A 27,794-nucleotide genomic window follows, 5' to 3' on the forward strand; every position below is an offset into this window, starting at 1 on the left:
CAGTTCAAATATTTTTTGGATACCTATGATATGCTGAGAACGATCTATAATCGGTACTTGAGAACTAGTTATTTTTCCATTAAAAAGGAAAGTCATTCACAGATTGAGACTCTCAGAACAAGGCATTATCTGGTGTGTTACATAATTTAATAAGGGATTTCGTATCTCAAACGTGGAAGATCCTGTGTTTTAATTTTAGTAGTGACAAATTAGTTGAGCATTTTATTGCTATAGCTAGAAAATGCCTCTTTTTGTTTGTCTGTTTCTTAGGTCAGTTAATGGGTTTTAATACGAATAACAGAGACTAGTGGATTAATCACTGAGAGCTAACTGACTTAACTCTTCTAAGGATCAGCTATGACCCTGTGTCTCTGTCTGCATTACGATTTTTAAAAACATAAATAAATTGAACTACCATCATAATTATACATCGTTTAGGTTGTTTCTACATAATGGCAAAATAAACTAGCTGGAAAACGTACAGATTATTAAAACTGCCCAAATGTTTTCACTTATGTGCTACCAATTGTTGCAAGTTTGGTTCTTCAGAAACCGGACTCTGAGGCAGAGTTTAGTGTGAGGACATTTAAGTAATGCCCTTGGGCTCAACACCTGTGGAAGAGTGGGGAACTAGGCAGGAGTGGGCAGAAGTTGAGTTGTAATGTGGAGCCAGTGACAGTCTTGGTTTACTCCATGTACAACTCTTGATCTAGAATGGCCTTTCAGGGTTGTGCTCCTTTGAGTCGAGATGACCAGGTCTTTTACTCTTACATCAATCAGTCGTTAAAAATGGTGTGCCCTAAGAACAGAAGTGACCTTGCACGAGGCAGGCAGCTCCCCGTGAAAGGGGCTTACAGCTGAAGACTATCTGGTGGCAGCAGTCCCAGCTGCTGGGCAGCAAGTCCCCCATCGAAGGGAGCCTGTTAGACACACCGCACCACAGTGTCCGCCAGTAAACCAGGTTTATTGCTTCCTCGCACCCCCATGTTCTCTGAAATATTCAAATGGTATAGCCTAGCAAAGTCATGACTCTGGTGAAAAAAATACTCCAAACTAGCTACTTGGCTGAATCAGTCAGTTACCCAACAAAGGTTTGGTTCAGCATCTCCATGTAGAAACATCTTGCTTTTCAGTTTCTCCGCTCATTAAGCAAATGAACCAGAGAATATATGACTCTCAACAAAAGACCTTTAACTGACAGAAGCAATAAAAGTAGAGATTTCGTCAGAAAAAAAGTTCTTGTGAAATCTCAAGGTCATTAGATATCCAGTCCAGTCTCATGTCTTCCATAGGATAAATAGTGCGAGAGCGCAATCAGAAAAATCACTCTGAGCCACCTAAGTGGTACGAAATTTTTTAAAAAATCAGAGTATAGTCACTATACCATACGTATTAGGGCAGAAAAAAATGATTTTATGGAAAGAAGTTTAACAGAGAATTTTGAAACAATGCATTTCTGTTTACTAAACAAACAAGTCAAGTAATAACATACCACAGAATGTATTAAATATTCCTTTTTTTTTTAAGATTTTATTTATTTATTCGACAGAGATAGAGACAGCCAGCGAGAGAGGGAACACAAGCAGGGGGAGTGGGAGAGGAAGAAGCAGGCTCATAGTGGAGGAGCCTGATGTGGGGCTCGATCCCATAACGCCGGAATCACGCCCTGAGCCGAAGGCAGATGCTTAACCGCTGTGCCACCCAGGCGCCCCTGTATTAAATATTCCTGACACTGAAGGTTTGAAGATAAAGCTGTTTTGTAATCCCAACTATTATAAAATAAAATATTGTTTAGTATTAACTGGTATTCATTGGTGAATAACTTTGAAAGCTATGAGTTTGTTCTTATTAATTACTTCCTTTCTTTACTCTTTACATCCCCTACCTCTCCTGTATCAATTGTTTTCTGAAAATTGAATCCAAAAACATCCGAAGGGTCAGCCATTTTAATCAGTAATTCTTAAAAATTATTAGAAAAAGCAATAATAAAAATGCAAACGCAAAAAAATCTATTACTCTCTGTTATTGGATGACAAGCTATTTGATAAAAGTCCCCTCAAGAAGGGTGGCAATGGGTTAGCAGCCATTTGATTTAATTAACTAATCTTAGTTTTAATTGCTTAATTTACTTAACATGAAGACTTCAAATGGGAAAATCTGTTTTGCTTCAATCCAACACATACCTTCTGAACAATTTTTTCTGTAGTTTTAGAATCACAGTACAGAAGGGCATCTGTTTGGAAAGAGAACTGGGAAGCTCATCTTGAAGTTGAAAGTTTATAGAAAATATACTGTCTAACTTGGGTTTTGTGTTTATTTAGGGTGCTGAAAGCTAATGGCGATGGTGGGAACATGGTTAGTGATTCACAACCACTGCTGCTTACTCCTTGCAGGATGCTACGTTGGGTGCTGCTCTTATTAAAATAATTTTTAAAACACAATTTATCTCTTTAAGAAATTAATATTTAGCATCTGGAGTGGTAGTGGGAAAGAAAAGACCAGTACATAAGTCTAAAAGCTAAGAAACTGAAAAAGAGAGAAGACATTACACCTATTTAAAAGGATCAGAATCTGTATCAGACAAAATGGCACTGGAGATAGACCTTAAAACATGGACCTTAGAGAGCTTGACCAGCTCACACTCTATGATTATTTATGATGTTATCTACACATGCAAAAATGAAAGTAAATATTAGATGACAGTTCAGGTCAAGGAAGCAGTGACTTGACCATCTCACAATGAATCAAAAGCTTCTAGGGTTAATTATTTGAATATTCCCTTTCATACCTGATTTCATATTTAGTGCATATAGGTAGTTTCAGGTGTCCACAAAGGCAGTTCTGTAATGACTACAATAGAAGTAGCATCTCCAATGCCAATTTGATCCTGATCCCTATCTGATGTTTCCACATGTCTTTTGTGACTTAAGTCAAGAGGGTCTGAAACTGTCAGATTTTAGAAAACAATTAGCTGCTCAATACCATACATGAATAACACTAAACTGAGTCTAATTTTGTATCTAGGCCAAGAGGTGACTCCAGCAGGAATTCTGAAGAGCCGGAATGATGTGACAGTGAATAATGAGTAGTACTTACTGTGGCAACTCTTCAGCTAAGATGAGTGTCAACGAAGTATCAGCTTTTTCATTGACTCTGGAGCAAAAAACTGGCTTTGCTTTTGTTGGGATTTTGTGTATCTTCCTGGGACTTCTTATTATCAGATGCTTCAAAATCCTGCTAGACCCGTATAGTAGCATGCCTTCCTCTACGTGGGAAGATGGAGTTGAAGAGTTTGATAAAGGGACATTTGAATATGCACTTGCGTGAGAGTTCCACCTTGATGGTTTTTAGGGTTATGTCACTGGGACATATGGAAGATACGATTGTAATTTCCTTGAGCATGCTGGAAGAGGCTCATTTCATTCAGTAAATTCAATAAATATGTGTGGTTGGACAAGTCATCTAATCTGTATGGACTTCAGTGAGGAGGCTAATCAGAGAATTTTTAATGTCCCTTTCAATTCTAGTGCCCTATGAACTCTGTGAACGTATCTGGAAACCCAGAGATCTGGGATGAATGAAGATTTAAGATGTCATGAGAAGTTTTTCAGTTTAGGAATATAAACTCTTGTGATTTGAATTCTAATGTTGACTTAGTCAAGAACTAGCTTTACGACCTAGAAAGCTAGCTAAGGGGCACCTTTCCACATCTGCAAAACAAGGATAAAGAAACCTATCCTGCATATTTTACAGGGATGTTGAGAGGACCCAGTGATGTATAATGAATGTGAAAGCAATTTGAAAACCATAAGACATTGTTGGAACATATCTTGCAATCTTTATTTTTATTTTATCTTTATCTTTATTTTATATATTTATTACCCTCATTGGCAATAGAAATAGAGATTCTCAAACCTCAAGAAGCAATGGCTTCATGTAAATTATTCCCTCTTCAATCTTCATTCTCTTCATTTGATATACGAAAAGATAGAATTATATTATTCTAAAATTCTTTCCAACTACAAAATTCTGACTCTTGATGATTACCAAATGGAGGAATACAGAGGATATAAATAAATACAAAAATATTTGTGTCACCAGAACACAAAACTGCCAAACACACCGAAAAAAAGAATGACTAATATTTACTAAGAGTTAGCACAGAATCGAGTGCTTTCCACTTATTATGTGACTTGATACCCATATGAATCCTTTGAGTTCAACACTACTATTTCCATTTTATTATCTTAATGTCATATTTGAGGAACTGAAGCTCAGAGACATTAAATAACTTCCCACGTTCATTGAGCTAGAGAGTGGCTGTGTTAGGAATTGAACGTGGGCAGTCTAATGTCAGAGACATTGTTTGTAAACATCATGTTATACTCCGAGACACTATCCTCAACATTTCTTTTTTTTTTTTAAGATTTTATTTATTTATTCAACAGAGATAGAGACAGCCAGCGAGAGAGGGAACACAAGCAGGGGGAGTGGGAGAGGAAGAAGCAGGCTCATAGCAGAGGAGCCTGATGTGGGGCTCGATCCCATCAACGCTGGGATCACGCCCTGAGCTGAAGGCAGACGCCTAACCGCTGGGCCACCCAGGCACCCCAACATTTCTATACACCTTACAAATATGCTTACTGCTCAAGTCTATGGCACTCCAAAACAAGCTGTCTCATTCCTGATACTTTCTATCTCCTAGAAGACTTAGAACACATCTGTGTTGGTCGTTACTCTTCTGGACCAAACCCACACCTCAAGGAGCTCTTTGAGCCCCAGTAGGTACAGGAGTGTCGGCCTGGGACACCTTATCGCCAGTTCGTAGTTTGGTCCAGGAACACCTCATTGAGCCACGTCAGCTGGACACATTGAAAGATGTGTGTGCCCAGGACACTAGGCGTCTCCTTTGTGACCCAGGCTTCTAAAGTACTTGTTAAGATATACATCCAAGTATGAGATGCACCATTTGTCCCCCAGGGAAGACACCCAACAAGACCTTCCATTTTGGTGACTAGAACATAACAAGGACAGATTTTACTTTAAAAAGAAGAAATACCCTAAAACCTAAAACACGAGAAAACTTTATGAAGTGTGAGCATTGTTTCTGAAAGTTCAACACTCACAAGCTTTTCAGATATCATCGATTCCACCATAGTATTATTTTCAATCCCACTAAATGGAAATTCTCTTAACCGAAAGTGTTTCCATCCATGGCATTTATTCATGACCTATTGTTCACCTTAAACTTTTTGGAGGCAGCAGAGAGGAAAGAGTGATCAGTGTCTGTATTTTCAGAGCCAAAAACAATATAAAAAATATGAAGAATGTTACAGTATGGATACATCATGGAAACTTCATGAAATGCTAATTCTCCTAGGAATGTCCAATGTGATAGTCAGATCATCCTCCAACTGCCCCTTCCCTAGAGCCCCATCAGGAATGACAAGAGGAAAAACAGAGGAGCATACTTACCCATATGTCTAAAAAGCCTAACTTGGGTTTACCTTTCAAGGTTGGCTTTATGGATGGTGTAATTTCATCCATATCCCCCAAACCATCTCCCATCTGCTCCAGAATGTCTGAATCCCCTTAATAGAGAACAAAGACTTCCATTTCACAGTTAGAGATAAAAGGCTTAGAATGAAAATGTCTGGTTGATGTAAGACCAAGACTAAAACTAACTCATATGACACTGTAGTCAGGCAGGCAAGCAGCAAGGAAAAAGGAAATTGACCAATATAGGAGACATTCACAGTAATTGGCAGAGGAAAAAGGTTAAGGAATAAATAAGTGGGCTCCTGAAAGAAGAAGGGGATTGAGGGAATGGTTGAAGGAAAGGGGGACTAGGTAACTGCCAGTGAGTTCACAGCTCCCATCCAGGGCCAGTGAATAGAGCTAGTTTTGAGTCCCAACCCCATCTTAGCTGTTCTAAGTAATAGCAACAGACAGATGAATCTGAAATGAATTTGAATCTGAAAGGCATAATTCCTATGCCTCTATGTGGAGAATCAGAACCCTTTGTTGAACAGATAAATGCCTTGTACTTAAGAGCAAAGTGAGTTAGTGGTACATAGTTGTAATTCTGTCTCTATTTCTGAAACAACGTCATGACATTAGCCTGATTGATTAGCATGACATTTGCCTAAGAGCATCTAAGGGGTTTTATTTAGGTATCTGCAGACCCTTTTCTACAATCCAGCATCTGTTCACCGACCTACCTTTTCTCCTACTTTAATAGGCATAGTACCTCTCCCAATCTCTAATGATTCACCCTGGAATCTTAGATGTGACTAAGTAAAAGTCATCAGTCAATTGTAAATATTTCCAAAATAGTAAAAGTGCTAAGTACAAACCAGTACTGATCTAAATCCAACATACAAATTCACTTGTTTAATCCCCTTGCGAAGTTGACAACAAGGTAGGTAACATTGTTATCCACAACTGCATTTTACAGATGAGAAAGTCAAGGCACAGAGAGATTGATGAATTTGGCAGAGCTCACACAGGAAGTGGCCCAGCTGGGATGTGAATTGAGTACACAGACTTCAGAGTCTTGCTCCTAGCCACTGTGCCAAGCTACAGCCGTGCTGCTCTGGCAGCTGGAAACCACTTGGATAGCTTCTTATAAAAGACAAGGAAGATTCATTCAATCACCCTGATTGGAAACCCATGACAGAACTTGCACAGAGGAATTGTTTGTGCTGTCTTAGTAATCACCACCTCAGGGACACATGGGGTGGCTCAGTTAGTTAAGCGTCTGCCTTCGGCTCAGGTCATGATCTCAGGGTCCTAGGATCGAGTCCCACATGGGGCTTTCTGCTCATCAGGGAGCCTGCTTCTCCCTCTCCCTCTGCCGCTCCCCCTGCTTGTACTCTCTCACTCTCTCTGTCAAATAAATAAATAAAAAATCTTCAAAAAAAATAATAATCACCACTTCACAGATTTGAGCAAAAGCTTTCCCTCAACAAAACTAAGAAACAAAACTAAAAAAACTGGGTTTGATATCAATGTTTTGCCAGGTAGAGACAAAAAAGCTACTGGGAAACTTACCCACAGTCTCATTCTTGCTTGAAACAGTTTTCCCACGAGGTAGAAATATTTTCAATAAATCACTGATTCTGCATTCAAGCTGCTCACTTTCCATGCAGAGAAGAATTAAGCTAATATCTACCATAAGCAAGATAAAATCTCAAATACCATTTTCTAGTTACAAAGTGTAGAAACGATCTCTGTTAGCCCAGATTTTGCTGCACATGCTAAACAATAGGGGGTCGCCAGCAATCCTGTGAAGACAACGGGATTCCATTTATTTAGCACCAAACAGCTGAAGCACTGCGTATATTTGTTGGGTGATTACTGTCGAGCAATCCAACTCCCCTTATGAATTAAAGAAGCTTTATATGACTTCCTGTCTAAATGGATTAATGGTTTACTACTCGTTACAAGCCGAGGTAGTACTTAAGTTTCCTCAGAGCTAATGACGGGGCAGTGCCCACAGTTTTATTCCCCACCAATCACTGCTCAGTCATCTCTTTCAAGGAAGATTCTAACCAATAAGAAGAAGCCTACGATTCTGGGCTGAAAGCTAAGTGCCCCATATATGCCTGGGTGATGTTGAAACAGGTATTGCTTCCTGAGAAGAAGGCTCCTTCTTCTGGGGGTAAGTTAAACATTTCTGGGTGGGGGAAAAAAAAATCACACTTCATATTATGTCATAAAGTAGATTCTGAGGAGTGGAGTAAAGGCAAAGGATGTCAAGGACTATGATAAGGAGTGGTATATTCTATAAAAACTAAAGAGATGACAGTTTCACTTGCAAGTTGAAGTTAAGATTCTTTTTTTTTTTTTTCATTCAAAGAAATAGCCTAAGAACTTCAGGAGAGAGGCATGTTTTTGTCTGTATTTGTCTGTTTTTCTAAAAAGCCAAAATTTAAGGCATCAATAAAGAAATATTATTCCAATTAAAGAATGTTCTAAGATGGGCTCGTGGATTATAAAGCGATTATATAGTCTATCTCATGGTCAAATATAAGCTTCTCAATAATTTGAGACTATTTCATTAAAGGGAATCAATAGGGCATGATTATTTTACCTAAATATAGCATACAACTTTATTGAGGACTGAGATTTATTTCCTTACCCTGAATATTCATATATTTTTAAAGATTCCATGATAGCATTTGTAAGACATACAAATGTATGGGCAAATGCAAGCCTAGTAAAAGAGCCAAGAATTTACAGAGCTATCTTCTTCACAGGATGTATTTTTATAAACTAATAGCATGTATTGTTTAGAAGTTTTAAAATTATTTTTAAAATTTTATAATCATCATATAATAAAATCATTATCACATAATATGTACTCATATCAATAATAAAATGCTTTGCAGTTTCAACATTTAGTACCGTCAATGAACTATGTTTCAGACTAGGAATACTCTCATCAGCTCTTACTGTACTCAGTTGGCAGAGTTATATCTTTCCTAAAATCATATTAAATCCAACTGCACTGAGTCTAAGTAAATACTGCAAACACAGATAACAGTTTAATGACTGCATTGAAAATTCTGTTTGCTGAAGCAGTTCCCCAGTTATTTATTATGGGGTTTAATTGCTCAGCTGACTAAAGTTCTTGGACAGGTAGTTTTTAATGAAACAAATTTAAAATTCTATGTCTTGTGACATAAAACTTCCCTCATAGCCCCAACCCTACTTAAATGTATTTATATTTCTTGAAACAAGTTTACTTTTCTTTTTCAATGGCAGCTTTGAAGAACATTCTGAAGATTGCATAGGAGACAATGCATCAAGAATCCACTTATTGAGTCCTTCTAAAACAAAAGCCAGGAGCTCCCTAATGTAAACACGTAGTGTTTATTTTCGGGAGGAAAGACATAGATTAAAAAAAAAAAAAAAGAAAGAAAGGCAACCATAAAGTAGACAGCTTAGTCCAAAAAAAAAAAAATCCACTTTGGAAGATGTCTCTGAACAACTCTTCCACTGTATTTCTGGATTCAGTGCCCGGTAATAGCAATCGCTTTCAAGTTAATGTCATAAATGAGAGCCATGAAAGCAGTGCAGCTGTGGATGACAATGCTGACCCTCCACATTATGAGGAAACCTCTTTTGGGGATGAAACCCAGAACAGATTCAGAATCAGCTTTAGGCCTGGGAATCGGGAATGCTATGACAATTTCCTCCAAAATGGAGAAAATGCTAAAACAGATGCCAGTTTTCATGCTTATGATTCTCACACAAATACATACTACCTACAAACCTTTGGCCACAACACCGTGGATGCCGTTCCCAAGATTGAGTACTATCGCAACACGGGTAGCATCAGCGGGCCCAAGGTCAACCGACCCAGCCTGCTTGATCTTCACGAGCAACTTGCAAAGGTAAGTTTCCAGGCACAGGCAAGTATCCTCCCTTACTCCTTCAGGCGATCTCCTGCTCTTTAACAATGCTCTGAATGTCACAGTGCCTGGTGGAGAGGTCTATTCCGAACCACCCTTCTTCCTGACACGACTGTCCTTATTTCCCGATAACTAGAAAATACACACGAATGTTCACAGGCTGAGCACAGAGAATGAAAGAATTAGCTCTGAAAGTTATGCAATTTGTTGTATCTTGTTTACAGCTATCGTCTAGTCAATGCACACTTGGTTAATCATGTCAAGCTAAATACTAAGCTGGTTTTACCTTACTATTAATGTCTCCACTACAGTTGTAAAAAAAGAAAAACTCACGGGCGCTCACTGTAGTTGATACTGTAGTGCCAGCCTTTAGAGCACATGGGTAGTTTATATTCTTTAAAGACAGAGCAAAGATTCATAAGATTCAGCATTTTATCCTTTCCCGTTCAAAACTTTGCCTGAGGCTCCCGAATGCACGTAAGCATGTAAAAGTAACTAAATTAAATTTAAGTACAGAAGCAACAGACGTGGCTAAACTTTTCATTATTTAAGGAATATAGCCAGGGTTCCCAAATCTGCTAGAAGCATGAGGCAGCACTTTTTCTTTTTTCTTTTTTTTTTAAAGATTTTATTTATTTATTCGACAGAGATAGAGACAGACAGCAAGAGAGTGAACACAAGCAGGGGGAGTGGGAGAGGAAGAAGCAGGCTCATAGCGGAGGAGCCTGACGTGGGGCTCGATCCCATAACACCGGGATCACACCCTGAGCCGAAGGCAGACGCTTAACCGCTGTGCCACCCAGGCGCCCCGAGGCAGCACTTTTTCTAATCTTGAAGCACATCAGTTATAAACGCAGTAGATTCGTTCTACACCTTGCTCTAAAATAGGCTGAAGCACTTTGTCTTCCTACTCTTCTGGAACACAGTTCGGAATGAATATCATTCTTTATGGTTATAACTACTTGCTTAAAAGAATAATGAGCTATCACATATCCGAATGCAGTTTACTTTTGCTCAAGTTTTGAGGTAAAAGAAAAAATTGACTCAAACAATTCCTTTCCTATTCATTCATTCAACATTGTTTTTAATCAAATGATTACCCACTCTGGGGAGTCTAGGACTATTGCTCTCAAGAAAGATGCTAATTAAGGTTAAAATTCCCCTTTGGTTTCTGTTCATTCTTCTTTCCACAAGGATACCCATCTCTAAAACTTACTCCCCTTGGCTACACAGAGTCCCTGACTCTGCATCCTACCACCAGAGACTGAGAGGCTTCCTGAAGGGAGCCTATGCTGTGAACTCTGTGCCCTTCTCCCTTCTCCCCACCAAGCCTTACTTGTCCCAGGTACCATATTGGCAACACTCCACTGAAGGGCTGGTTTCTTTAGAGGTATAAGATTTAGACTGTATCTGGGATATTTGACGTTTTCATCAAAAGAAGTTAGCAATGTGACAATGTGAGAAAAAAATGGCAGCCCCCATTAAGAATTTTGAGATGAGGGTTGATTTGAAGCTCCTGAAATCAGACTGAGGTGTCGCTTTGCTCTGCGTAGGAAGGAGGAAAGAAGAAAAGAGAAAGGGGAGAAGGAAAAGAGGGAGAAGTTGATTGCGAGAAGAGAGCACAAGTTTTCAAGATATGGGAAGAGCAGGAAAAGAAATTTAGGGCATTATAAAGAGGTTTCAATTTATTCTGAAGAAGTAAAATGAGCCGAAGTTCTCTTTAAAAAGACCTGAAATTCTCTCCCACCATAACCAACCTCATGACACATGATAATTTTTAAAGCTGCATCCTTCATAAAATTGCCATCAAAATTTAAATACTCTCATTCACGTTCCTCCCCCAATTTACAACAAAACAAAATAAAACTCTAATTCCGTTAAAAAGGAGATGGAGCAAACTCACATTGTTCTTTGGACTGATGTTGAGAGAAACATAGCTTATTTACAATTCCCAAAGCCACAGTTTATGTGAATCTTTACATTAGGGGAGAAAGACTCTCAGGGAACAACGGTCGGGTTGGTTGTTCAAAAGCCATCTGAATGAACGTGGCAGAAATGCAGTAGCTGTGTTTGACAGATTGCACAGCTGTTCGCCATATCACGTTCTTTTTGAAAAGATCAAATGAGACAGAGGACTTAACTTTGACTTCCAGCACTTTTTTCTCAGCTACAAAGGAATAACAAATTAAATAGTTTAAAAATAAGTTTAGGCCCAGGGTGCTTGGGTGGCACAGTCCATTAAGCATCAGACTCGGTTTAGGCTCAGGCTCTGATCTCAGGATCGTGAGACCGAGCCTGTGTTAGACTCTGCACTCGGCACAGAATCTGCTTGAGATTCCCTCTCCCTCTCTCTCTGCCCCCCCTGCTGGTGCTCTCTCTCTCTAAAATAAATAAATAAATCTTTAAAAAAATATATTAGGTTTAGGCCCAATGCCCTGAATAATCATTCTGAATGAATAAGTGTAGTAATAAGGCACTCTTTTTACGAATTTGACCCTTACTGACCAAGATACTTCAACTTGCTTCAATCGTACAGAAATAGCCACAGAGCCAAATTGGGAGCAGGATTCAAATACAACCACGGAATCCACATTCTAGTACTGTTAAAATTGTAGGGCCCAGTTCACTTCTCCACGTGTTCTACTTCTGTGCTATCCTTCACTATCAGACATGAACAATGCAGGCCTTCTTCAATTCATCTCTTTCTTCCTTGTCAGTGAATTTGATTCTATTTCCCCTGCTTAAAAGCTTAAAAGCATATATGAAGACCTATAGTGGAATGTAGCTATGCTGCTCCCTGCTTGTGGTCCTTGACATTTTTATGGTGGTCCCTCAAACTACAACTAGGAACAATCAACAGAGTAAGCATTGTATAAGCATACTCAGACACATCACAGATTTCGTATGCAAAAAATTATAAATGATAATGTTTACTTAAACGATTTAAAAGTGGGAAGCAATTGACATAGTACAAGTGACATGTTTTTGTATCCATGATTCTAATGCTTTAAAAAGCCACATAGGAATGATACATTCACACGACATGACAGAACATATTTAGATAGAAACTATTTGGAGGCTGTGCAAATCCCAGTTATAACTTCCAACTCAGAAAAAAAATTACACAAAAAGGTTTTCCTAATAGTTGAAATAAAAAATAGGTTTGAAAGACATTATTTCAAATCTCTACCTTAACTGAAACTCTAGGAGTGATACATATTGACAAAATTTGTAATCCCAATGATTTGAGATCATAGTTGAAGAAATCTTTTCATTTTCTATGTATTAAAGAGCTAAATGCCTGTACGGGTGGCTATGAATTGTGGATTTCCAAAAACTCTAGTCAAAAGCAGGGAAATAATGACTCCATCCTTTATTTTCTCTGCAATATTATACAAGCTACATAACTTCAACTGATATTGTAGGATGTTTGGGAATACGAGTTTATATGCATGTAAAGTCTAGTACATTGCCTACAATGGTTAGCAACTCAATAAATGGTTGTTGATGATGATGGTAATTTTTATACTAGCTGATTTTTATTTAAAAAAGTAAAATATACACTGATAAAATATTTCACAAGTACTAAAAAATGTATAATGAAATGTCTCTTGTCTAATATAGATTTTCAGTTATTCTCTGTAGGACAATCATTACTGGCAGTTTCTTATAAATCCTCCCAGAAATTTTCTATGCCTATACAAACATACAAATAGATCTGTAAGTATCTATATTCCTATCTATCTAATTATTTGTCTGTAGTTTTTTTCAAACACATATTGAAACATACTTTACACATTGTCCTGCACTTCACTGTTCTCACTAAATAACATACATTGGAGTTCTTTCCATTTCAAAACATGTATAATGATTGTTGGGCATCTGGCAAAGATTAATCTAGTATTTTTACTCTGCAAAAATATTCTACTTTTAGTGTCCAGTATAATCCTGTGGCCACCTTTTTATACACAGTTCCTAACTACAGGGCTAACTAAAATGAAACTCCTTTCAGCCTTACCAACCACCATTGTTGTTAGCGTTTCAGAAAAATATAATAATATAGAAATCAGGAATATATATAGCCTTTCTATCAAAGTCAGCATTCTCATATCATTGAAATAACTGTCTATGAAGAGTATAAAATACTATAAAAACTAAGATAGATTATTTTTAAGGAAACCAACCATTTACAAACTCAAAACAAAAACAATGGAATGACTTCACATTGGGGCTATTAGGCTGTTATCGACAAAAAGTAATTTGCGAATAAAAACCAATACACACACTCTGGTGTAAAAACAAACTTTTTATTGAGAGTTTTTTATGTATCAGACGGAGCGCTCACACTTGGCAAATTCTCATTCAATCCTTAGAACAATCCTTCAGGGTACGTACTGTTATTATTGCTATTTTATAGATAGCAAAGATTTTATAAAATCTTATGGATCCTTTGGAAGAGAAAACAAAAACTGAAGTCAATACGCTTCCAAGGTCAAGAAGCCAAGGTCATGTGTCAAATAAGCTGAACCCACATCTGCATGACTCTAGAGTCCATGTGCTTTATCAGTACTTTCCATCCTCAGCCTGCTCTCCCACAGCGCTGCCTCAGCTCACTTGACAGCTACAGGAAATAGTGGAAGAATTCAGGCTCAAAGAAGAAATTGCCTCTCAGTTGCGATGGGCAGAACAGGAGATTCCGTTTCCTTTCTTGGGGTCTGTGCCAAAAGATCGTGTTGCTTCTCCTACAGAATTAATTGTAGGTCTCAATCATTGTCATTGTCATCATCAAAAGCATTTATTAGCCTTTTGTTTATAAGAGCTGCTGTGTAAAGTGAGTTAAAGAGATCTGACCTCTACTCTCCAGAATTTTATTTTGTATGTCAAATGGCATTGTTATGGGTAGAAATAAAGGACATGTAGTCAAATATGCAAACATTAAACCACATAAACCAATGTATAAATGCTTATATTCTGTAAAAAGACAAATAAAAGTGTACAAATGCATTCTCTAGAAAATAACATTTTCTACCGTGCTTTGAAGTTCAAATTTGGAACTTTAGCACTCAAATTGGGGGTATCCAAAATTAGAAATATCATCAAGCCAAATAAAATAGACATGAAAATTGAGGCAATAAATTTCTTGAAGATCAGTAAGGACCAGTGGCCACCCCTAAAATATTTGTTGGAGTGAAAATCTGCAACTAAAGACTCATTCTAATATTTGCCAGAAGTTTTAGTTGTAGTCTTTAGTATTTAGTGAGTAGAGTAGGAGTTCCCTTGAAGTATATGTGGAAAATAATAAGAATCTTTTGGTTTTATTTTCTTATGCTGTTTATTACACACATAGCTTCCTTTTGGCCTCAGTTATTAAAAATATAAGTCAATTTGTGTGTGAGCTATGTGTTTTCAGGTACAGTAAAATTACTGTGATTGTAAATTGTGACCATTGATAGTGATCTAGAGGCATGGTTTATAGAAACTGTTAAAACAAGGGGAAAAAAGTCTCATTTTCGTAATTTAAAATACTCCCCTTTATTGCCAAGGGCTAGGAAAGTACGACCATAATAACATTGATCAATAAGATATAGACATGTGATTAGACTCGTGCTTTTCATTCTGAAATGAACCTTAGGAATTATCTGATTCTTACTGGGATTGGTTTAAAAAAAAAAAATCCCAGGGTTGAAGAGATAGAAGTAGAATAATATTGGCCATATGTTGATAATTGTTGAAGCTGAGTGATAGGCACATGAGAGCTATTTATTCTCCCTACTACACCATATATTTAAATATTTCAATAATAAAAGAAAGTTTAAAACAACTGGGAGGGAATCATGTAGTCCTAAATATTTATGGAGCTATTTCTCTATGATGGGCCATCCAGAAATTAAAGGGTGAAATCTAAAAACATGTGTTATAGCAAATATTACCCAGTTAGAATTCGAAGAATAAATATATTTATTTATTTCTTCTTCGATGACAGCTAGAAAGGTATTTGTCATTTTTCTGAGGTCTGAAAAATCACACATTTTACATTAAATAAAAAAATTTATGTGACTGAAGCCTCACTAGTTTATCAATATTGAAAGGGAGAGATGGCCTTTCTTTCTTTCTTTCTTTCTTTCTTTCTTTCTTTCTTTCTTTCTTTCTTTCTTTCTTTCTTTCTAATGCACTTCATTTTACCTTCTCCGAATACTTAATGCACAGGTAAAACTTTTGGTAAATAACTAATCATTCCCTAAAGCTATGCAATTTAAAATGCATTTACGAAAGGTGGTGGGTCATCATTTATGGTAATGGAGTGTGAACAAACAAATTAATTCAAACTATGAGGGAAAAAACTGGTTTCAGGCAGCAATCATAAAACTTTTAGTCTTTGAGACTTTGGTCTCAAGAACGTGCCCCCGCCAGAAGCCTGCCAGCCACCAGGTATAGCTCACAGCCATCAAGGGCCCACAGACCCTCGACCCAAGTCTTTTCAGTACTTTGATGAAATTGACTTTATAATTGCTGTATGGGCTTACAAAGGAGGCATTTATTAAACAGTGAAACCAAGTTCTGCTTTGCCATGTTAGAAGAGAAGATGACAAACATAGAAAAATGATTTTGCCTTAGAGTAAATGACTTCAAAGTAAGATTTTCAGAAAACCCATTGGATTTTTCCTCCTTGGCAGTATCCAGGAAAGGTTAAGTAACTTGCTGGAGGACACACCCTGAATTAATTGCAGAGCTGAAACCAGATTCCAAGTCTCCTAGTTTATATGGTACAGTGATTTTTCAGCTCCCGTAAGAGAGGAAGCAATGGAAATGGCTTCTGTACTTACAAATGTACTACAGTCCTTTATAGTCAAGAGAAGAAATACACATTTAAAGGTTTTTCCCCTCTATGGCATAAATATATGAAAAACTTTGAAACTCTAGCAGGTTGAACATATTCACCTAAGAAAGAGTTGAACATCCTACACTGATTCTATTTTTGAATAGTTTTAAAAAATTATTGCCTTCCTAACTTCTGCATATGATGAGTTCCCTGACATGCCCTCATAGAATATTCCTTTTGCTTCATATTGTGATGTCCTAGTGATAAATTGAAGAACTGTTAAACTGTGCCCAGAAAAGCATCTACCAGATAGAAATGTCCATTTAAGGGGACATTTTAAATATCTTATTCATCCTTTAGTCTATTTTGTAAGATTTTTTTTTTTTTAAACAATCATTGGTATTCTCATTAATTCAGATGTAAGGGTCACAGTTACCTCCGGAGTTCAGCCAGGAGCAAAGCAATTTCCTGGACCAAACCCTCAAGTTCAGGTTTAATCAGAAAACAGAGGTTTTATTCCCAAGATTGCCTTTAAAAAGCAAGTGACTAGGGCTCTGTCTCTCGGGAGCCCCAATTAACTGAGGAAAAGGAAATTGCCTTCTCCCTGAATGAGTAGCTGCTGATAGTCTGGCCATGAGTTCTTCATTAACTAGAATATTGACAATTTTAAACGTTTTTTTCAAATCAAGTCAAATAAATGAATTTCTTAACCAAATAATCTCTTCAACATTCATGGGCATTTTAACACATTCCTCAATTCTGTGTTCTCATTGATTTTCTAGTTACGGAAAATGAAAAGTTACATCTGAATCACTCAGCTGCCTTATGAGTATAGAATCCGTTCAGAGAAAAAAAATAGAATTTTTAATTGCCTGGAGAGAAGCCTCAAATGTTTCATCCATCTGTAATTGACTACAATGTATAGACAGGTGCTCTCCAATGGGAGAGCCCCAGCCACATGCCACTCTCGAGCCCTTGCAACGTGGCTAGTGCAAATTGAGATGTGCTATCAGTGTAAACTACACACCAGCTCTCAAAGACATAGTGTGAAAAAAAAAGTAAAATATCTCAGTAATATTTTTATTGATTTCATGTTGAAATAATATTTTATAGAAGTCTATTAAGTAAAATATGCTATTAAATACATTATTAAAACAGTCCATGATCGGGTTCCTCCTCCACGGTGGTAATGAATGATTGCAAGTAAGAATATGGTATTGTAGAAAAGTTAAGTACATTTTTAAAATTTAAGGGTCCAAATCTGAACCCAAGTTATTTTATTAATTTCCTTTTACTTTTTTAAAAGGAGCTACTGGAAATCTTTGAATCACATACGTGACTTGCTTCTCTAGCTGGTATCTATGACCAGTTTCTGCCCTGCTCATTCAGCCTCAATTTCTGTGGACTTTGTTTATCCGTATCTTAACATTGATGTGAACATACAAGGTCAGCTTTCAATTATTTGAGCAAATAGGGACTGAGGATACTTAGAATTAAGATATTCTTTACGTAATTGAAGACTTTATTTTATTTTATTTTATTTTTAAAGATTTTATTTATTTATTCGACAGAGATAGAGACAGCCAGCGAGAGAGGGAACACAAGCAGGGGGAGTGGGAGAGGAAGAAGCAGGCTCATAGCGGAGGAGCCTGATATGGGTCTCGATCCCATAATGCCGGGATCACGCCCTGAGCCAAAGGCAGATGCTTAACCACTGTGCCACCCAGGCGCCCCTGAAGACTATATTTTAACTATTAATTTCACTCAGTTTTACCCCCAGTGCTCTAGGAAAATAGTTAGATGATCGGACCTGAGATTCATTCTCTTCCCACTCTCTTTTTTAATGTGGGTTACACAGAGGAAACAATGAGAAATGAAATACCCTCTAGGGATGGAAGAGAAAAGAAATAGGAGGCAAGAATGGATAAGAAACGAGGTCATCTGTTCTTAGGAGATCTAAAAGTCTAAAGACTAAAAGTTTTATGATTGCTGCCTGAAAGAGATCGGGTGGCCTGCAAATCCACTTTATGGATTCAATACTATTTTTTGATGACCTGCTGTATGGTAGGCTCTTGGTTGGCATTGAGGAGAAGTAGCCCACATCCTCCAGTTAATATACCACGACTTACCACATTGAATTGCACTGGTTACCCAAGTGTCATACTAGTCTGGAAAAAAACCTTGTGGGAAAACAAAGTTGGAAGAAATCCTTATTTACATAGAGAAGTAAAGGAACATGGAGACAAGAAGTCAGTCACTTGGAGCAAACAGCCCAAATTAGAAGCAGCTTACGGTGGGTATGCTAATGATACATCAAAGCCCAAAGAAGCAATAAACCTTGAGCATAGCAAGGACAAGAACTTTGATCACCTTCAAATAAAGTCCTTTTAATAAATTCCGAATACCTATTTCCCACCAGTCCCATTTTAGAGGGGAAAAATTTGTCCTTGTCAGAGCCTTCTTAGCAAGTGATGTGGGAACACAATATCCCAGCCTTAAACCAATTTAGACCACTTAAATAGAATAAAGTTGTTCTTTAATCATGATAATTAAGCGCTGAATCTAAAAGACGTCCCCAGTGGTTTCCACCCCTTACTGGAAAAGATTGTTTTTGGGGAACTCAGTGGGTAACTCAGTCTAACCATTAGAGTCAGGTAGGTGCCAGATGGGCTAAATTAAGTGGGTGCATCTGAAATTATTCAAAGTCCTATCTAAAAGAGAAATTAGAGTTGCTCTTAACTGGAGAGAAACAGAGCTATTTCCTTCCCCCATTAAATTCAGATTATCCTACTGACAAGGAAGGTCTTCAAAATCAGGTCACAAAAACCACTAACTAAGCTTTTGACATTTTTTATACAACTTACTTCTTATTTCTACTCAGCCTACCTTTTTAGTAGTCAGTCACTCATGAGACTTCCTACCCTCTGTACAATACTACCAGCACATCCAGCAATTTTCAGGCAAAGACATATCGAATCTGAAAGAAACGTCATCTATAGGAATAGCATTCTTGTCGCCAGATAGTATCTCTAAATCTTTTTAGAACTGTAACCCTTTTCTTCTTGTTTTTAAAGAAAGCGCTTCTCCGTGTTCTTTCATTCAGTCTTCTTAAAGATGATGATTAGAGAAGTTTCATTATCATTATTTGAAGTGAATAAAGTAAAGCCCAGGGAGGTTAATGGAGAGAAGTCCAGTGAGTCCACATCAATGACCTTAACCTCTTACCACCACGCCTCGAAGACCCCCATTCACTTTGATAGGCTTTCCACCCTGCCTTTACTTTCTTTTTCTCTCCTTTGTTCTTTTTGTATTCTAAACGTACCCAAATCTAACCGGTTTCTTTTAGGTAATATTTTCACCAGTAGAAAAACTGCCCAAGCTCCTTTACCACCCTAGCGGTCTTGCTGGGCCTGAAATCACTCACAGAACGAACCCATCAGCTCCCCGGGGCAAAAAAATAATTACCGTATTCAAAGGCTAGACGGTGTTTCCTTTTTGAGTGTGTCTAAAATTTGATGTCAATTGTTTTTTCTTTTTTTAAAGATTTTATTTATTTATTCGACAGAGATAGAGACAGCCAGCGAGAGAGGGAACACAAGCGGGGGGAGTGGGAGAGGAAGAAGCAGGCTCATAGCGGAGGAGCCTGATGTGGGGCTCAATCCCATAACGCCGGGATCACGCCCTGAGCCGGAGGCAGATGCTTAACCGCTGTGCCACCCAGGCGCGCCTGATGTCAATTGTTTTGATTTGCCTTTGAAAGTTTTATGGGTCCCTGTGTTGACCAAATATTGTTTTTCCTACCTGTAAAAATGCAGAACATAGCCGTGGCGCCGGGTTCGGCTGACAGGGTCGCTAACGGTGATGGGATGCCTGGAGATGAAGAAGCTGAACCCAAGGAAGGGGAGGATAAAGCCGGCGCCGTGAAGTTTGGATGGGTGAAAGGTGTGCTGGTGAGAAAGCTCCTATGTTTCCAAATGGAATCCGTTCGTTCAGAGTCCTCGGGCACTGGGTGTTAGCAAAGCCTGGAGAGCAGAGTTACAGAGAGGGCTGGGTTTTGTCCCATTGTCATGTCTCACGTCCCTTTCAATGCTCCGTCAACCCACAGGTAAGATGCATGCTGAACATCTGGGGTGTCATGCTGTTCATTCGCCTGTCCTGGATTGTTGGAGAAGCTGGAATTGGTAAGCATGTTTCCCCGCGCCCCGTCTATAGTTTTCAATGTCAACGATAAACTCCATAAGCAACTTGTTTTGACCATTAATGCTGAAGGTTAGATGAAGGTCACAGAAATAATCTGCCCTCCGGCTCTTTTACTTTGCCTCTTTGACAGTGTTTGTCAGAGAGGAAAGGTGAAGCGTTAACTTGTGGGAGACTGGAATTTTCCAGCTCGCTAGCTAACCAGATAAATACTCAAGCAAATATTTCTATCTTTTCATTGCATTTTAGATGTACAGAAATACAGATATATATATATTCATATATAAATATGAACATATGAATATATACGAATAGTACTATTCATATTTGGGGACATACTGACATTTGTGCATCCCCCCTTATGATTATTGGCAAAATTTCGCTCAACAAAAATAGCTTGTGGGGTAAGTGGTAACAATGTGACTGGACTAATGCTGAATGAGTTGAACATTTTCCAAAGAGAATAATTGTGTCACTTTCACGTACCCGTGGTAAGAAAACAAAGGTTAATAAAATATTGCCAGATAGAGGCTTAAAAATAATAGATAAAATGACTAAGATAACATATATAACTATTACTAATTTTTCTAATGGAAAATGCATGATGTTGCAATTCTTTTGAGTGATTATGTGATGTCTTTAAAGATGATATTTTATTTAAGATATCATTTCCTGTGGCAAGCCTTTTTTTAATCGAGAGTATATTGGCAAAATTTATATGAAAAATCTGTTTGAATTTTATCAAAGTGCCTGATTTAATGTGATCAAAATTAATGATGTTCTACTCTGTATATGGGAAATATATGATAGAGCCACTTTTGGAGAAGACCTTATAAATCATTAGTATCAAGAACGTAGAGGTTCAGAAGTGCTCTTAGATACTGCTCCAGAATGTATCTCAATTCACATTTAAAGGTGCTTGGTGATTATTTATTGCCTTTGCCCCCCAAAACATATGGAGCATCACCAGAAGACTGACTCGCACCAAGGAAGGGCTGATCTGTAAATTCAAACAGGGGAACCCGTTCCCATCATTCGTCCACGTTTCCTGTTTGGCAACTGCTGGGTTGTTGACGAAGGGCTGCTTGCCAGCTTTATGATGCGTATCAGATGAATGCTGATAGCCCCAGGGTCCAAAATAAGTATATGCTGTTCCATGGAAAATCTGCATCTTAATATTGCCAAGTGTTTGCTCTAGGGTTTCATGCAAAATTAGTTTTTTAAGGGCAGTTTAGTAACTCATTGAGATCATCAAGCAACATTAGTTTGTTTGGAGGTGTGAGTGTAGCCAAGGGCAAGAGTAATTCTTTCTAATGCAACTTATTTAACATCCATGTGTTTGGGCGATAATCTGAACTTTAATCAGATCTTACATTATTCTTCTCAGGTTTGTGCTTATTGCAAAATCGCAAAATATGAAGAACCCTATCTTCTGCTAAACCATATTATACTTTCAGACATCAGTATTGTTTTAATAAGGACGTTTTATTTAAGTAGTCATACCCTACTTTCAATGGGTGTCTAGCGGGTTTTCCTTTGAATGAAGGTTGGTTTGTCGCTGTTGTTTTAGTTCTCAGAAAGCAGACTTTAGTGAGTTGTAGAAACTTATTACCACCCTTGCTCAGTTTTCCTGGCCTTTGCTGTGAACTTAAAGCTAAATGAGTTATGTCGCCTTCTGGGTCCTATTTGGAGTCCCCTTATTGGGTCAGGAAAGAAGCGAATCCAAGTAGTTTCTCCCTGTTGTGGGGATAGTTTGGGGAAGAAACCTGAATACACTTGCAAGAGGAGATCCTGGGAACAAAGCCAGAAGGAAGCTGGAGCCACGAGTCACAGTAGCTACAGCGCTCGGGTAACCATTCTAAGGCCATGAGTTTGGGCTATTTTTTCCCCAAAAGCAAATGGTAGAATAAGCCACTAATGCCATTGACTTGTCCTTTTCTGTCTCGGAGACTTTGGCTGGGGCAAGATAGTTTCAAATAAACATCAGGCATGGAAGAAGGGTATGAAACAGGTATGACCTAAAGCAAGTCATTTACACTCCATGAGTTTCATTTTCTCAACTGAAAATGAAGGAGCTGGATTGTTTCCCAATCAATTCTTTGAAGATAAATGTAAAGAACCTTGCTGTCTCGGCAGACACAAACTGAGATAGGCTAGGGCCAGTGCAGTAGTCTTTAGACTGTGGGGTGCCTAAGAATGACCTGGGAAGTTGGTGACAAAACCACAGAGTCCTAGCATTCACTTTGAAAGATTCCAACTCAGTGGGTCTGGGCATTTTTAATAAACACTTCACGTCTTTCCCGAAGTGGGTGGTTCAAGGACCTCACTTGGAGAAAACTATAAACTAAATGTTCTCGAAGCTGCCTCTTACCCTGGGATTTTATGTTTGATTGTGAGAAAAAAGCAAATCTCTTGCTGTTTAAATGTATAAAAACTTTGTTCCAGGATTTCAAATGGTTTACAGAAATATATACGATGCAAAAGAACCAATAAGAATTGTTGGGAAAAAAGAAGCAAAGGGAAACTAAGGGTAGGGAAATAATCAGAGTAGGTTTAATGTCCCGAAATGCAAACTGTATGGTTCTGTATAGTTCTTGGGGTGAGCTAAACATTTGACATCGAAGGTCCTCAAAACAAAATCAGAAGCGAAATAGTGTGCAAAAGAGGAAATTACCTGTAAGGGTGCAAAGAACTGAGGCCACATGGTGACGTAGACGTGATGTTCACCACAGGATGCCTGCAGTAGATGCGAAGAATTTAGTGCAACTATTTCTTACAACACCAAACTTTAAGTGTCTGTAGGGACGGAAGCACTACGGTCCAAGTTCCGTCTCATGCCTACAGTTGGCCTCTTCCTGCTGCCCTTCAAACTGTAAAATAGCCTCGAGACTTCTTTTAGAGCCAGGATATAGCTGGGAGCATCAAGAGAGGTAGCCTCCAATGCCTTGTTTCCATTTCCGTCTGTCCTTCCTCTCCTTCTACTTCCCCTTCTCCCAGGGCATGGCCAGAGGGATCGCGGCCTCTCTAGACGACTACTGTTCTAATTATCCCTGGAACAAGAGAGCCTGCCAACAACAATTATGAAGCATCCACTTGATGTGGGGGAGCACACCAAACAGACCCAGGGGAGAGCATTCTGGCTACAGCCAGGGTGATTTAGTGCCTGTGACCCCAAACTTCTTTCTGTAACACTGACAACAGACAGCCTAACAAGAGAAAACGATCGGAAGCTTATTAACTTTACACATCGTGTATACACGTGAGAAGACTCGGTGATGAGTAATTCAAAGGAGTGGGCTTACGCAGCATTTTAACAAGAGAGCAGGACTTTTTTAAGAGAAGTCACAAGACAAAAGGAAAGGACTGAGTTTCTAGGCTGGCAGATCGCGGAAAGGCAGACTAACGTGGGGGACCAACAGAAAAGAAGTGTGTCATGGTTTCCTGTGTTGTGACTCCAGCTGATAAGGGTCTAGAGTTGGCTCTGATGATTAACTTCTGTCCTTCCTGGTATAGAGGAAAGTGGAGCCACTTTACGAACTTATGTCTAGCTTTTAGGCAAATAGGGGGAAGTATCTGCTTTTTTTTCCTGTTGCCTGTAGCTCACACTAATTTTTCTGCTAAAGTGGTACATTTTGGGTGGCAGATGCTGCTAGCCTTCAGTATCCTCCTGACTGTGTGTTTCCTGAAGCTGAAAGCAGCCTTCCTTTCTCTGAATTCCAGGTTACCACCTTCTCCCTCCTAGAATCATTGACCTTCTGCCCTGTAGAATTTTCCTTGAGGGCAGCTTTTTTCATTTCGTTTTATTTGTTCCTTGCATTTCTCTTGCTACCTGACACCTGGCTGGATGTATAGTAGGCTTTCAATAAACAACAACGCTTATAACTATTGTGGACATGGACCAAAAAGCAGGGCCACTCCCTGTGTACCGGGTTCTACTCACTGTGCTAGCCACTTTCCACATGTATTCTTTCTAATTCCATTGCCATTTTTGGCTCAGAGAATAAGTAACTTGCCAGAGGTCACGTAGCCCATAAATGAATGTAGTTCCATTTGCTTCTTCCCACTTTACGTACCTGCCGGATGAACAATTTGTTATATTGTATGTCATTTTCCACTCCCACACAACCCAATGGACATAAAAAGATATTTACATGGAAGGATGAACATTTACTCTCCAGTTATATGAGCCGCTTGGAATTGTATGGGCCAATTATTATGTTTGTAGGTGTCTAGAACGGCATAAAAAGTGGGGTTCCCATTGAATTTTGACCAGCCATCGTTCAGTTGTGGGCAATTCTCACTGCACATCTTAGCTGTTCGGTTTCTAGGATCTGTGCCGCTAAAGGCAGAAAACGTCAAAGCTGAGCAGTTACTCTGGTGATTTCCAGGCCAACTCGTTAATTCCGATGCGGTCCTTCGGTGATTACCCCAGATGTGCCGGCTTTTATGTAAACGATCTAATGGATTGTTCCACTGTTTAACTGCCTTTATTTCTCCTGTCTCAACTGAGGTCTTGGTGTGATTATCATCGGCTTAGCCGTGACAGTGACTGGTATCACTGGTTTATCCACTTCTGCTATTGCCACAAATGGATATGTCAGAGGAGGTAATTAAACTCGTGACCCGCATGGTCGTTTGTAAGGTAAAGGCAACACAGGCTGGTAGTTCACCACTGACCTTTCTGGAGTGCTTTCAAAGGTAATCCAAGTTGGTTCCTTTTTTTCTCCTCCAGGCAAGAGAGATGCAAGAAAAATGGGGAAGAATTTAACCTTCGTCAAACCCCCAACTTTCTCATGCAGGTTCCTCTCAAGCAAGAGAGAAGGTCAAATGTCATGTTTTCTCTTTTCACAGCCAGGGTAGTTTCTCTCCCAGGACACCCGCCTAAGTCAACTTTTCCTTTCCAGGGCCGCATTTTAGATTGTGTTTACTTTTGGAAACCATCCTTCATCATAATGAGCGGGCCTCGGACTTGATCTTTATGCCAGGCAAACCTGTTTCTCCCGAGCACAGAGCAACTCCACTGGGGCCCAAGGCATGGACGTGAAAACTTAAAACTGGGGCAGTATAGTTTGCAGCAATAGGGAATCCAAGTAAGAAAAGTAAAACGTACTATCTTTTATCTTTCATTGCTAACAGGTCTTGGAGTTCTCATAATTCTTCTTTCCACCATGGTAACTTCTATTACTGGGTTGTCAACTTCTGCAATAGCGACTAACGGGTTTGTTCGTGGAGGTAACATTTCTAAGATACCTAATGCCCTCATCGCTTGCCACGGGTAGGAAAAGTTTTTATATACTTCTTTTTGACTGGAGCAAGCAAGGAGCCCCCTGTTCTTGACGCCTGGTAAACTGTGTAAGTGAGCCGAATGCAGAAGGAAACCACAGGTACCGTGAGTTCAGCCCTGGTCCGCGCCACTCAGCTGCGGGATCGCCTCTAATGGCCATCTCGGGCACATGGCAGCTCATGGTTTGCAGGTGTTCACATTCCTCCGGGGAATGTTTCCTTTTTCAGGCCAGTCTGCAAGCCCCTTGCTGGTGTCTCTGGGGAAATAATTCCTGGACGTGGCTTCAGTTTTAAAGTTTAGTACATTTCAGGTGTGTTTCCGAGACCTTCATGGACTGGGATCTTTTAGAACATTTCAGGTTTTTCATGGGGAGACGGACCCTTCTGTGACAAGACTCAGACTGCTGCCTCCTCGGCCTCCTCAAGGGCTGGTGACTTCTTGACGTACCGGAGCCAAACACCTTTCTTGGGGGATTTTGCAGGTCTCGGAGTCATCATCATTGGCCTGAGTGTGGTGGTGACAACACTCACAGGTATTTCTATGTCCGCTATTTGCACAAACGGAGTAGTAAGAGGAGGTAAGCCGTTCATTTACTTATGACTACAAGCTTGGGTTACAGAGTAATGTCTATAGTTGGTTTAATGTGGGAAGTAAAATTTGCATATTCATGACTAGTCCCCAAAGCCTTAAAGCAAAATGAACTAACCCAAATTTAAACATCAAGGCAAAATTCTCTCAATTAAAATTGAGAGATCTCCAGAAGGTTTTCTTTGACCCATTTCCTGTGATTAAACATGTTTATGGAGAGTGACCAGGTGTCTAGAAAGAAGGCATAAATAATTACAGTAAAATATATGGTTTCTTTGTGCCTTGGCTGGGCCCTGCTGGCCCTCTCCCAGGCCCACTCAGCACCCCAGCTGACATTTCCCACTTAGTAAGCGCTCAGAGTTCACCCCAACACGACGCTGCCAGTGGCCCACAGGCCTGAGAAGATCCTTTAAAAGAAAATAGAAACAACTAAACAGAACAAAGAATTACTTTTAAATCATCCAGGAATAAGCAGGTCTAGGCTGAAAATGAAGAGGGTGAGGTTTATCATCGTTGCTCTAATTCCCCGTCCTCCCTCTCCCATTCTCTTTGGCTCCTGGGGCCGCAACGTGGGTACCTTATCCAGGTTTCCCTACCCAGGGCCTTCTTTTTATTTTTTTATTTTAATGTTTTTTATTGTATTATGTTAGTCACCATACTACCCAGGGCCTTCTAAGAGCACCCTTCCTCCCACAGACACACCTCCTCTCCCAGCTTCCCCTCTCCCTCTCTCATTTTGACCAAGCCGAAGTAACTGGCTAGCTCATTTGTTTAATGTCGTCTGGACAAAGGAGATAATGGGGATTTGCTCCACCCAGATAATTGCTACATTTCTAAGGAGAGCTTTGACCCTTTAACCCAAGGAGTTACTACCGTGGGGGAAATTCCTTTTCAGTAAAGATAGGTGTTGTTTTGTTTTGTTTTGTTTTGAGATGTTTTGTTTAGTGTCATTCCCCTACCAATTCCGCCCACCTCTAAGACTGGCTCAGTACAGGAAGTCATTAGTTTCCTGTGGTCTGGCACAGTGTCTGGCTACCTAGGCCTCTCACCACCCGGGCTTTTTTACCTGCTCTCACTACCGTCTAGGAGTAACCAGGGCGGCTCAGTCTTTCATGTGCACAGAAAGAAATTCACGGCCACGTAGAGAACTATCTTTTCAAAGTCCAAAGGAGAAGCAATTGTTCCAAACCCTCCCTACCTTTCTTCCATTCGCCACCCCCATACACATATGAGTATTTGGCAATAATCATGCCTTCTTGAGCTAAAAACATAAAGAACCAATTCCAATTTATAGAGCGGATAATAATGTAGCACTATACGGATATCTTTTCTTTTTTAAGATTTATTTATTTATTTGGAGGGGAAGGGAAGAGGGAGAGAGAAACTTAAGCAGACTCTGAGCTGAGAGCAGAGCCCAACGTGGGGCTCAATCCCAAGACCCTGAGACCAGGACCTGAGCCGAAACCAAAAGTTGGAGCTCAGTCGA

At 39.2% G+C, this 27,794-nt stretch overlaps 2 protein-coding genes across 5 annotated transcripts in view; both read left to right on the forward strand.

The window, feature by feature from the left end:
• Positions 1-3,081: 3,081 nt before the first annotated feature.
• On the forward strand, positions 3,082-3,327 carry CTXN2 (cortexin 2). The gene has a single exon (XM_044390998.2). It carries the CDS (start codon positions 3,082-3,084, stop codon positions 3,325-3,327), a length of 246 nt encoding a protein of 81 aa, XP_044246933.2.
• Positions 3,328-7,586: 4,259 nt separating this feature from the next.
• The window catches only part of SLC12A1 (solute carrier family 12 member 1), a 90,935-nt gene continuing 70,727 nt past the window's right edge, over positions 7,587-27,794 (forward strand). For 2 of the 4 annotated variants that reach the window (XM_057306291.1, XM_026518432.4), the window contains exons 1-5: positions 7,587-7,663; positions 8,770-9,401; positions 20,055-20,189; positions 20,345-20,420; positions 26,202-26,297. In XM_057306291.1, the coding sequence (XP_057162274.1) occupies positions 8,982-9,401; positions 20,055-20,189; positions 20,345-20,420; positions 26,202-26,297 (727 nt within the window). In that variant the 5' untranslated portion in view covers positions 7,587-7,663; positions 8,770-8,981. Of the gene's footprint in view, positions 7,664-8,769; positions 9,402-20,054; positions 20,190-20,344; positions 20,421-24,946; positions 25,043-25,572; positions 25,669-26,201; positions 26,298-27,794 lie in introns of all 4 variants that reach the window. The other 2 variants (XM_026518433.4, XM_026518431.4) reach the window with 2 other exon arrangements.

The sequence above is a fragment of the Ursus arctos genome, unplaced genomic scaffold (assembly GCF_023065955.2).
Source record: "Ursus arctos isolate Adak ecotype North America unplaced genomic scaffold, UrsArc2.0 scaffold_36, whole genome shotgun sequence".
NCBI lineage: Eukaryota > Metazoa > Chordata > Mammalia > Carnivora > Ursidae > Ursus > Ursus arctos.